Source organism: Falco rusticolus, chromosome 3 (assembly GCF_015220075.1).
Source record: "Falco rusticolus isolate bFalRus1 chromosome 3, bFalRus1.pri, whole genome shotgun sequence".
NCBI lineage: Eukaryota > Metazoa > Chordata > Aves > Falconiformes > Falconidae > Falco > Falco rusticolus.
In genome coordinates, this window is record NC_051189.1 from 41,814,319 (window position 1) to 41,826,810 (window position 12,492).

At 35.8% G+C, this 12,492-nt stretch overlaps 1 protein-coding gene across 1 annotated transcript in view; it reads right to left on the reverse strand.

Annotated features, from left to right (window-relative positions):
* Positions 1-12,492, reverse strand: part of PREX2 (phosphatidylinositol-3,4,5-trisphosphate dependent Rac exchange factor 2) — a 182,255-nt gene that overhangs the window by 63,536 nt on the left and 106,227 nt on the right. The window contains exons 25-30 of the mRNA XM_037380618.1: positions 11,961-12,183; positions 11,405-11,612; positions 5,593-5,772; positions 2,686-2,780; positions 672-754; positions 244-334 (exon numbers count right to left, since the gene is read on the reverse strand). Coding sequence (XP_037236515.1) covers positions 244-334; positions 672-754; positions 2,686-2,780; positions 5,593-5,772; positions 11,405-11,612; positions 11,961-12,183 — 880 coding nt within the window. The remainder of the gene's footprint in view (positions 1-243; positions 335-671; positions 755-2,685; positions 2,781-5,592; positions 5,773-11,404; positions 11,613-11,960; positions 12,184-12,492) is intronic.

A 12,492-nucleotide genomic window follows, 5' to 3' on the forward strand; every position in this document is an offset into this window, starting at 1 on the left:
AAAACCTGTATCTTGCTTCAAGTACCTCAGAAATTCTATAATCAGTTCATTCTACAATTTAAAGTGTAAGAAGCTAGTTTTCAACTAAGAATAAATTCTACTTTACGAGAATTCCAACAATTAGCTCTTGCAGAATACACCAAGATTAAGCAACATCAGTTCTTTAGCACGCAGCTTGAATAGTAGTCATATCCGTGTACGCTTCAAGCTGTCTTTTGTTTCTCAGACAGAATTACACGTTACCTTGAAGGCCTCGACCTGGTGTAAAATATTTTGTCTGTTCAAAGGCCCTCATCACAGCTGGTCCTTTCAGAAGATTGACAATGGAATCGACCTGTTGGGATCAAGGTTCTGTGAGAAAGATGTTTTTTACAGTAACGATTAGAATTTCTTTCTTTAAGAAATATGGACTACAGAGAAGTAGTTTTGGATTCTTTCTTACCTAATGGCTCTAGTTAAAGTAACAAACTAGGGAATGTTAGACTAAATATAAGGACCTGTTTAATTCACAGTTTTTAACTATTTACAGAGAACTGAAGGAGAATGAGTAAATACATACCATCCCAGTAAACAGCGGAAAGCAAAAGTAAAAAGAAAAGGGAGTATTTGCTGACGATAACTTAGCTCAAACACAGACATTAGTATCAAAGCCAAGAAAAAGAATCTCATACTTGACCAAAAAGATGTTCCAAACAGCTATGGAGCTTGTCCTGTTTATCATGGGAGATTCGAACACTTATGGGAAGCTCATCACCTGAAAAATATTTTAAAATAAAAAACTTTAGAAGTTTCAGTACATTTTCCAAAATCTTTGTAGCTTAAACTACTTGGCACACAGACCAGTGCTAGGCTTTCAGGATTATATGTCCCTATATATTTTGCATTTAGTAGTTACTCAGTAACACAGAAATAGCTCTTACAGAACGGACCACATTCAAAACCTACTGGCTATGGTCCTGGACAACCTGCTCTAGATTAACCGGCTTGAGCAGGGGATTGGGCTAGATGATATCAAGAGGTCCCTTCAAACCTCAACTATTCTGTGACCAGAACATCCAATCCTTCTATGCTGGAGAACATCCTAAACACCAGACTAAATAGTTAAGTAATGTGAACATAATATAGCAGACCATGAAGCCACTGAAATGCATTCACAATATAATTTTTACAGTGACTTTACAGGTAATTCACAATATTAATATTCTTAATAATTAAATTGTTCTGAGATTTTAGTAATTCAACAAATTCTGTATTTGATATGAAGCTTTTAGTAGTACATACCACATCATTTCCTAAGAGAGCACAAAGGAGGACTCTTGTAGGTCACTGCCCTCAGTCACTAACTCTCTCAGGCAATGGGTGATGCAACCTGAACTCTTTGAAAAGCTGTGAAATATTGAGCTTAAAACTGATTTTCCTCCTTGCTGTTGCAGTGACAGGTAAGTAGCCACTTGATAATTTATAATCCAAATTTATTCATGGTCAATCTGGACTCATTTTTCTCATGTCAGTGAAACACTTAAATAGCACCTTTCTGTCCTTGATTCTTTTTTATCTCATTTAGATGTCCTTACAGCCAGTAGTTATAACCCTTTACAGGGTTTTAATTGCAACAGATGGAGCACAGTGCCAAAGAGCCCTGATCTGGAGTTAACCAGGTTAGCTTTGGAACTAGAAGAAAATTAAGTTGTCAGGAGAGTGGGAGTTTCACTAAGCAGCAGTATTTATCAACTCAAACACTGTATCTGCACTTGGCTAGCACAGACATATTCTTTTAGGCATCTCAGCTGGTACTTCAGCTTGATGATGCATGAGCATATATCAGCTCATCTATATCTTAAGTTGAAGATAGAGACCCTGGGTCTCCTCTTTTATTAACAGTTCATTATGTCCTTCATCCTTTCCTCTGTATCTGCTCAGTTCTGTAAGTATGTATTATTTCTGGAAAGCAGTCATCTAGTTATTCACAAGGTATCTCTGTTATCTTGCGTAACGTCATTAATATTTTCCTGTCTCGACTGAAAATACCTCTCCTGGTACAATTAGCAACAAAAATTGCCCTTTCGATGGCCAAGTCTCCCTGGTGGCTCATATTCAACTAATTACGCCCAGTTCTTTCTTTTGCTAAGTCATTCCCAAATTATAAACTCCCAGCTTAGAGCAAGTATTTTTTATTAGTCCCTCAGTATATGACCTTGTACTCCATGCAGTTAAATCCCATCTCACTCCTATTAGCAGCTGCATTTATTTAGATTCAATTTGTCATAGCATAAACAAGAATGTGCTTCTATGTGGTCTCACATTCCTTCCTACAAACATACACAGCCGTATCCTGCCATCCGGGTGCTGACACAGGCTGGGAGAGCACTCCACACTCACCTAAAATGCTCCTTACTCTGTGCAACATAACACACTGTCAAGGTTAAGGCATGAAAGTGGTTAAAAGCAGTGACCCTAAGAGCTCTAACTAATTCTGTCTATTCACAGAGATGCTGGAATGTTGGCTTACTTTCACAGGACTCTTCAGCGCAGCACTAACTAGGCAGAAGCAAAATGACACACTTCTTTTACCAAGGAGGATGCAATTTTTAAAACAGAAACAACAAAACTGCCAGGCAAATGAAAAGAATAAAACTGAATAAAAGGAAAAGATGACAGATTCACAGCTGACTTTTATAAACATACCTGAATCCATTTCATCACTGTGAAAATAAGAACTGCACTGACTGCTACAAATGCTGGTGAATGAGGCAATGGAATTCCTATTGCTGTTGCAATCGCTTGAAAAAAAACAACCACAAAACAAAAAAAGAATTAATGTCCCTTAACACAGGCTCTGTATCAACATTATGGAAATTCTTTCCCTTTCCCCCTTTTAAATTTAATGATGAGATGGTCTGTACAATTCTTCATCAACAATAAATATCCCTATAACTTAGGTTATCATTTAATTTGCAATCCAGGTAGGACTTGGAAGACCTAATTCCGAAAACAGATGATTCAGTTGTCTCCCTTCACCTTGCATGTGAACAAATACTTGTGGAATGATAATACACACTTTTGATGCAAACCCACCAATTTTTCTTACACAAGTGACAGTTTTTGAAACTGTAGCCTCAAATGTTTTAGTGACTCCACATTTAAATTCTGTATTCTTAGTTCATAGCTAATACAAACGACAAAATAATCTAGTTTACGACTTGCAAACTAGAATCCATAATGTGTTTAGAAGAGATTTGATCCATTTGAGTAGCACCAAAACTCAAATTACAACTATTTATGATCTCATCTCTTCCAACTGTTTGTATTATTAAACATGTATAGACACTTAGATCTGTGACTTCAGTTAAAACTTTTATGTATACAAAATGTGACCCACATTGGTCTATTAAGATCTGGGGATTTAAATGTGGGGTTTTTTCTGCTCCTTTATCTCAAAAATAAATTGTTCTGTACAGAAAATAGATGGAGAACATACCTACTTCTGAAGCATAAACACAGTAAAACATAGCCTTTTGTACTAAAAATCCTATGAAAATAAATTGGAACTCAAAGTCTTCAGAGTTATTTAGCCACATTATCATTTAGTTTCAATGCAGGAAATACTTAAGTAACCACCCAGCAGAGAGAATCTTAAAAACCTAAGTGGATAAGATAATGTAGCAGTCTACCTAAAGGATATATATATATATACACACACACACATATATATAATGATCTCATTTTGGTTTTATTAATTGGGTGTATCCACTCACCAGGATAGGACTTATCTATATTTTACATATAATGCTGCAGTTATACACATACCCATGTGCTCCTTACTTATTTTCTTTATTTTTATAAATACAGTAGTGATGTTTCACTAGTTTTGGCATACTGACTTACATTTCCTGGCTAAGGTATACGTTTTGGACCTGTAACCAACCAGGTAAGTGAATGGGGAAAACTTTAAAATGAAGGAATAGTATATGATTGTAATTATATCAATTAAGTAGATGAAAAGACATCAGTAACAACATGTTCCTAACAGAGGGTGAACAGTCCCAAGGAGTATTAAGAACTTCTGGCTGGATATTACAAAATGTTTTCTAACTAGCTTTATTCACTTATTAAAGTCTCCAAAGGGAATATAAAGGTTATTTAAAACCGGACTCTGTAAAGCATGAGAAAATAAAACACAGGAAAATGAGAAATAGATTAGATGTATCAGCTATATCATTCTGCATTTTATTGTGTTGTGTTGTATTTTAAGGTTTAGAATGAGACCCTACATCACAAAATGAGAGCATTCTAATGGCTGAAATTAGTCCACTAGTTCCAGTAATAACCAGTGGCATTATGGGATCTGGAGATTTTAAGTACTGCCTAATGTAATTATTTAAGCAAAGAAACAAAGAATTCCAATCTCACTCTAATGATTGTTCCAAGCTCACAGATTTTATGATTATTCTGCATATGAAACCCTAGATTTTACTATTCTTAAACAGCCAGAATGGACTATAAATGACTGGAACCAGAATAAAGAAAATGTTTCAAATTAAGTGGTACCCATGTCCTAAGTAACACCTTCTTTCTCCACAGATAAATCTTGTGCCAACTGGGGAACTCTGCAACTGGAGCAAGCACAAGCCACTGGAGCAGCTCCTGCACAGCCAATTTGACACATCATGGACATGCAGAAATTATAAATGCACTTCAGCTGGACCAGCACTTTGCTTGTGTGCTCCCCATGGCTAGAACAAAATGGACTTAATCTGTGCAAATTATCTCTACATTTACTTCTGTACAAATTTATACATATATTTCCATTGCTACTCTGACAAAGAGTTCCTATCTACCATGCTGCAATAATCAAATATTAGTGTATGCAAGAGATCTCAGCAACACAGGGTTCTGTAGAAAAAATTATGACCCTACTGAGATTCTACTTTCTGGGCATAATAATGAACCATGATAATGAACAAATAATGAACCCTTATTTTACTTGCAGCTAAAATTCTAATTTAGATTTTCTATCATGTAGTTAACCAATTCTCTTTAAGCAATAGAAGATCATCTTTATAAGACCTATGCTTGCTGTAATTACTCCTTTTTAAAATTCTTTGCATTTTCATTCACAGTAAGCATAATGCATTATGAATTCTAGAGATGAGATGATGTTAATTTTTAGAGTGGAAGAAGGTGAAGAATATATGTTGAGAAACAGATACTTCTTTTCTTTAGATCAGCAAGAGTGGTGGCTCTGGCATCTTGCTTTCCAAGGCAGATATTTGGTTTGTTGTTGGGGAACATAATAAAAGAAAATATTTCTGGGTTGTTTTTTTTTTTTTATAAAACAGGTAATCTAAAGTAAAGCTTCACATGTCTGGCTGTGATATCCTACAAAGGACAGGGATACCAAGATCTAATAACTAATATCTATACTAATAAAAGAGTTTAATTTACACATCTTGTAACACATCTTGATGCTAGTTATTACTCTGCTAGAAATGTCGGAATCATTATATTCTGATACGACTCATAGTCTCACTTGACAGCCTATGAACCCACAGGTTTGATTCAGTCGACAAATAAAAAGTTATTAGTAGTTACCTGTAAGAATCCCTATTGCTGATGGTATCATGACCAGAATCTTCTTGCTCATCACCTGTCACACTGAAACAGACTTTCTTCCCATTCCTTTCCCCCTTTTCGTTATCACTGTCTGCTGGTATTAAAGGTTCAGGTGTTTTACGTTCTGATTTGGGAGAATATGTTATTGAAGAAAGAAGGCTGGGGGGGGGGGGGGGAAGAGAAGAAAAATTCATGTTTTTCACAAGCGAGCTAACAACATGCTAACATTTCTCATCAACATCCTCCAACTATTATTCTGTAATATGTGAAGGGAAATCTTAACTTGGGCCATATCTATTTGAAACAAGAGAAGAAAGTAACACATTCTGCTGTTAAAAAGTGTAACCATGAAACCCATTAGCATTACTAAATGCTCAATCTTGCACAAAGGCAATGATTCTGGCTAGGGAAGAGATACAGAACATTCTTGAACACTTGAGGTCAAATTTTATATAAACATAACTGATTTTAAACATGAGCCATGTACTTTCAGCACAAATCAAGAAAACAAACCAAAGAAACTATATATCTGTGAAAAGCATGTATTTTCTCAATTACTACTGTACCAGACATCTCAGCCTGCATCACAACCTATTTCACTAAGGCATTTTAATACTCTGTATTAACATATCTGTGTATTCCCTGACATTCAAAGTGTCTAAGCCAGGATCACTAGTAAAACTGATGATTAATCTACAAGCTTTTGTGATGAGCACAAAAGCAACATCCAGTCAAGAGGAGAGAACAGCGCAGACTTCTACATTTAGAACATGCACAAATACTGGAAGTAAAAGATTCATATTCTTGGGTGATTAACTCATATTGAGATGTTCTAATTTACTTTCAAGATCAGAACACCTATAATGGCCAATTGTTCTTTAATTCCTATTACTCAAACACTCCATTAGAATGATGTTTTCAAACTAGTATTTGGATTTGAAAGGCAGCATTTTTCTTGCAAAAATGACCTTCTAACGGCCTGAAATCAGAAGACACTGAATTAAGCTTTTTTTTCCTGTAAAACTTAGACAGAGTAGCAGGATTTTTTGTAGGAGCTGTCAGAATGGTCAACTAGCAAACTTTCTATCAAATACATGGCATGATTCAAACATACATTAGATCTTTTTGTTACACATAATTCTTACTTCTGAAGCGAAGCTACAGGAGATACGTATCTTGTGAACAAAATCGCTGCCCTAATTTTTATTAAAGGCTAGCATTCAGAATTCCTTCCTTTTATTTCTCACCACACATATTAGCATTAGCAACACAAGGAGGGGAATTCTGATTTTAAGGGTTTTAACACTTCAGCTTAATTTTGTGGGGGTCTGCCAGCTGAAGCAACTCATACTTAGCTTTTTCAGCTACAGTTACATCACTACTGAGCTACCAAATTTCTCTACTCTTTTGACAAAAATACTCTACCAGAAAACAACCGAAGGTGTTCTTGAAGTTTCTGGACTGAGAGCAGTGACTTTTTGCATACAAAACACAGATAAAGTGTTCAACACCATGTTCAACCATAAAGTTTTTAAGTATACACAAATAATTTCTGGACTCTCAGGAATGGAAAAAGTTTTTTATATATAAATAAAACCATATACTTTGGAAATACATATACAGAAACCATATACTTTGGAAATACGGTAGGTAGATTATCCCTATAATACTGTCTGTTGACTGTATAGCAATGAATACATACCTCAGATGGTATATCAAGCCTGGTCTCATTGAAATCAGACCCAACAGATGCTAACATAGGGTTTGGCATTAACTTGAGGGAGACAAGGATGGTAAGTAAAGCTTTTTAGCAAATCCTTTCATCATTTCTGCATAGCTTTCTCTGGCTAAGAGCTAACAAAAGATAGATATTTATCCTACATAAAGAAAAAGGATCTGAATTGTAACTACGATATACAAAAGGTATAATTTTACTGGACTTTAAACTCACTCATCCACTAGACAGACAACTTTTGGGCTTAACATGATGCCTTAACACTTCATACCAGCGTGAAATCACAACTCAGTTCTTCCCTATCACTTAAGTCACTGTATTTCACAGCACTGTTCAGTTTTGCTCTACCCACTAGGGCATACATGTTCTTGAATATATCCCAAGAAATGCAGACCTTAGAGAATCAGTTCTTCATAATTGTAAAACTCACTTTCTGAGTACAAAAATACAACAGAAGTTCAAAAAGGAATTAAACAAATTAATAGCAGATCATTCTAACAGTGCTCTTAAAACAAAAGGTCCATTCCAGAAAGACCTTGTAGCACTGCCTGCTGGAAGATGAGATGAGATAAGGACAAGGATTAATCTATACTTTTGTTTTTCCCTGTGTTCCTGTTACCATCCACTTCTAGAAAAACCAAAAGCAGCCTTTGGGCAGATCTATTCTGGTAACTTCTTGTGGATTTTGTTGTTGCAAGAAAATAATCAAGAGTAAGAAACAATCATAATGAACTGCAATTTCACCTCCTGAAAATATCTTCCCCTGAGTAATTATCTGTCAAGACACAGACTATTATATCCTCTTCTTTTGTGTGCCTGTTTAGTCACTGCTGCCAAGATCTCAGTAAAAGACTGATTAAGGTAGCTGGAGCTTTTCCTAAGGGAGCTTTTCACTTCTGCTCAGCAGGCAGGCTCTTTTTCTAAGGAAAAATTTTCTGCTGAACTACCATGAATGAAAGCTGGAACTCTGGATAACAGAGTTCTGGAGCTAGTAGTTCCTGAGGTCACTGAAGTGCTCTTTGAAACCCAGTTCAGGGAGTCTAAAACACACAAACCTAAACACGGATGCAAAAAAACCCACCAATGATCATGCTTAAAGAGACTTTTTTTTTTAAGTGGTCTTTTTCTTCTTAAATGCAGCAAATGCACATTTTCCTTGGAGATGGGTCTACCCAAAACAGTATTATCTTAGGTGTCTGTGTCTCATAGGAGAAATATGTGAGCAAGTAGTAACTAACTGCTAGAAATTCTCTGTAACTATGCAGAAAATTTCCATGAAACAGAGAAATTTAAATCTTGACCAAAAAAATTCACACATGTGGAATTAATCCTATATGCAACCCAAATCAACAGATTCCTAAAAATATGTTAGAAACAAATAAAACCTGCTAGGGTGAGTCAAAACATTCAAAATTGATAGCCACAGGCAGTAACAAAAAAACCCGCAACCTCTGAGCTGCTTTGTCTTTTCTGCACCCCACAGAGGCTCAGAAAGTGTTCAAGTCTCTTGTATACTCCCAACAGACATGTTTCCAAAACATAGGTGGGATAGACAGACTGCATGTGAAAGAGGCACCACATGGAACACAACTGGGAGGACTTATTTCTATATAATAACTAGCATCAATGGTGGGCATCTAGCAATGGTACTAAAGAAGTACTGGCGTACTATTAAACTATTTGAATGAGTCGTCAGTGGAACTTTAAGAGGCTACGAAAAGGGGATATATACCTTTTTGTGTGTGTATCTCTCTTTCCCTCTCCATCAGGACTGCATTTCTTATACAATGCAATCTCATCAATGAGCCATGACAAAAGTTATTATGAAGTTAATGTAGGAGTACACAACCTTCTCTTAGACATTCCCTTCCCATAATCCACAAGCTCTCACAGACCTGCTCTTCAGGTGAAGCACTTTTTTTCAGTTCATTTTCATTCACTAACAGACAGGAGAGGCTGGGCAGGTAACACTGCCCCATGATTCTGGGAGTTGAGAGAGAGACCATTACTGACCTCAACACAGAGCAGAAACACCTAGTAACATGGAGAGCAAAAGTTTTTCAACAGTACTGTTATAAAGGGTACCAAAGGTCCGTTATTCTATTATTCAATATCTTATAAATTTAGAATTGTGATGGCATGTTCATATTTTCTGTCCTGAGAAAATCGTAATAATGAGGATTGCTTATAATTATAAGCAATTCAGTAAAGACATCAATTTTATTGTTGCTATGTTGTAACAGAAAACAGAAGTTCTACAGTCTTCATAAAGTTCAAGGATAGGTATGTTCAAGCATTTCCTCTAGCTGCCGAAGTACAAATATTTGTAATTAACACACGGCTGTTTGATTATCTTATCTTACTACTCTATCTTTTGTTTCTTAGTAATTCTAACTTTTCTCTCAATAATTAATTAGTAGTTGTAACTATGTTCTATTGTGATACACCACATACTGCTGAACTGCTCACACCCAGACAGTCCCAGCTTCCCTCTTCCCTGTTCAGCAACATTATGTAGGTCCCTCGGCTATCCTGTTTCCTGTATAGAACTGCTTTCCTCCACAGCAATAATGCACTGGCAGTCCACTCAAAGTCTGTGAGGAATAAAGTATGAAAAGTCTCAGTCTTACAAATAGCAAAAGGTAAAATTTGCTATATAAATCTGTGCACCTTATACAGAATCTGCTACAAGGTCAGTGTACAGGAAATTTATGACAGAAAAGAAAGTAAACCCTTATGTTTACTGTCACAACTGTGTGACTCTCAAAATTAACATATGTATGTATCTGTACACACAGCATATACATGTGTATGCGTGTATTTATTTACACATGTGTATGAAAGAAAGGTTCTGAAGTTCCTGTGCTTTTGCATCATGGGCTCAAGAGAATGGATAGGAAAGGTGTGGTAGACTGGGAACTGGAACTTCCCGAATTATTGATTCATCTTTCACATGTAATTTTCTGACTTCCTTAAAGGAAGAGTGACAACACAGGCTTTACAGTCAGTTATTTTTAAGTGCACCCAAGCACTGAAATTATCTTAAATTTAATTAACTGACTTCATATTCAGCATGATAATTAGCAGAACTACATAAAGGCACAGAAAACAATGTTTTCCGTAAAAAATCTGAGACCACTTACTCTCATTCCTATCGCAGTATGTAATACATTACAATTACTTACTACTGTGTAACTATTACATCATGTTACCACTAGAAAAGTACAAAAATTTCCCACTCTGAAGTAACTATGAAAGGATAAATGATTGTACAGTCTTCAAAATACCAGGAGAAGCAATGATATACCACTTTATCAAAGTGGAGATAATGAAAAATAGTCTTTTAAACCCCCAAAATTGTGTTATTTGTATTTTCAAAATTAGTAACTTCTGACATTTGCACTACATATGGAATTTTCCAAAACTGAAAGACCTATCACCCTTCTTCATCCTCATCCTGAGACAGTAAATAGCCCAGCAGTCTTACCTCACAAATGGAAAAGCAAGTTTTAAATCCTTGTCATGAATGAGGACAAACTGTGGTGAGACTCTGGGTCTCTACATTCAAGTCAAGTATCCTCATCATTCAAAAGTGGCCCTCCCTAGATCCATAGTTCTTCGTTATGGCCAATTTGTTTCTGAAAAATGTCTAACAAACTAATAATCTTCCTATGGGTGAAAAATGCTTTACCTAAAAGTTTATCTTCGGGACTATTCTCTTCAGTACCTGAAGAGTTCAAAAAAAGCTGTTTCTGTACCTCTGCCCTTTGTTCCCATTCCTAGTGAAATTACAGATGTCGTGTGGGTCTCATATTTCTCTCATTTTAAAACAATTAGCATTTCCACGTTTTAGACAAAAGCTACAAACTAAAGTGGGAAAAAATCAGGGACACTGGGAAAAGCAACAAAATATAATATTACCTACACGTAAATTCTTTACCTTCAATTATAGCTGAAGTCAACATTGGTCTCACACTACGCAAAAAGGACACCCAGGTTTACCAGTATCTTCAATGAAAAAATTAAAGGCAGGTCCAGATGGTAACATTTACTTACTCGTCTATTTGACAGACACATGTTTCCACCTCTTTCAGTGCAGCTTGTAATTTGAACAGCAACTTTTGATAGACATCTTGTGTTTCTAAATCTTCTTCTTTTAAGAGGTACCTCAGACCATGGCCCTCTTGCTGGCCAAGAGACTGTCCTGAAGGAGCAGCCATAGTAGTAATGGTATGTTGGACATAAATCATGGGATTCAGTTTACCTGGGAATAATCCAAAGAGGTTACAACATTAACTTTTTTTCAACATACTTTTTGAAATTAGTAGAAAACCTAACAAACATTGAAATACTGTCTTGCTTAAAACTTCATATATTTAATTTTGCATTTCATTTTGCATATCAAAGTCAAGTTACTTGAGGGAAAATTATTGTGGATTTATGACTACTTTTTATTATGCTTTAAAAATAAACCTAAAGTATTATACTAGAGGAATTTCATAAAGCCATGTCTTTAGTTTTAATATTTGGGACATAAACCTAAACCAGTTACCTCTTAAGGCTGTATTATCTGAAGCACCAGCAGTAGCTCTTTCAAGCTCAACTGACTTACCTTGATCAGTGCCTTTGTTTTCCTTTTCATGGGAAAAATGTTTTCTGCTGTCTAATTGTACACCAAAGGCACTACCAAGGGAAGTTAAGGTTTTAGGGTAAGACACTTCCATCACATTGATGTGGCAATTGGTTGGACAGAAATCACTGCTGTGAAGTGGTGAAATCTTTGACTTAGCTTGTTTGAAGGTAGGCCAAGCTCTGTTTTTTAATACTCTTGAAAACTGGAAGTGAGAAAGAAAACAAAATTTTTATTAACAGCTTAGGATGCATCAGTACTTGGTTGACAAAACTTGTGTACCTGAAGAGAAAACAAAAGTTTAGTGTATTCCAGGCATCCTTGACTTCAGATGGCTTGACTTCATGATTTCCATCTTTACAAGAGAAAGAAAAATATTTTTCATTTTCTATTTTTGAGGGGGGTTGAAGTAAATTATATTTACAAATGTAAACAGCCTTGTAAAAAGGAGACAGAATTTATTTCCCTTGCAATGTAATAAAATATTGTGTCCCCCTGGGAAGAAAGATTGGAA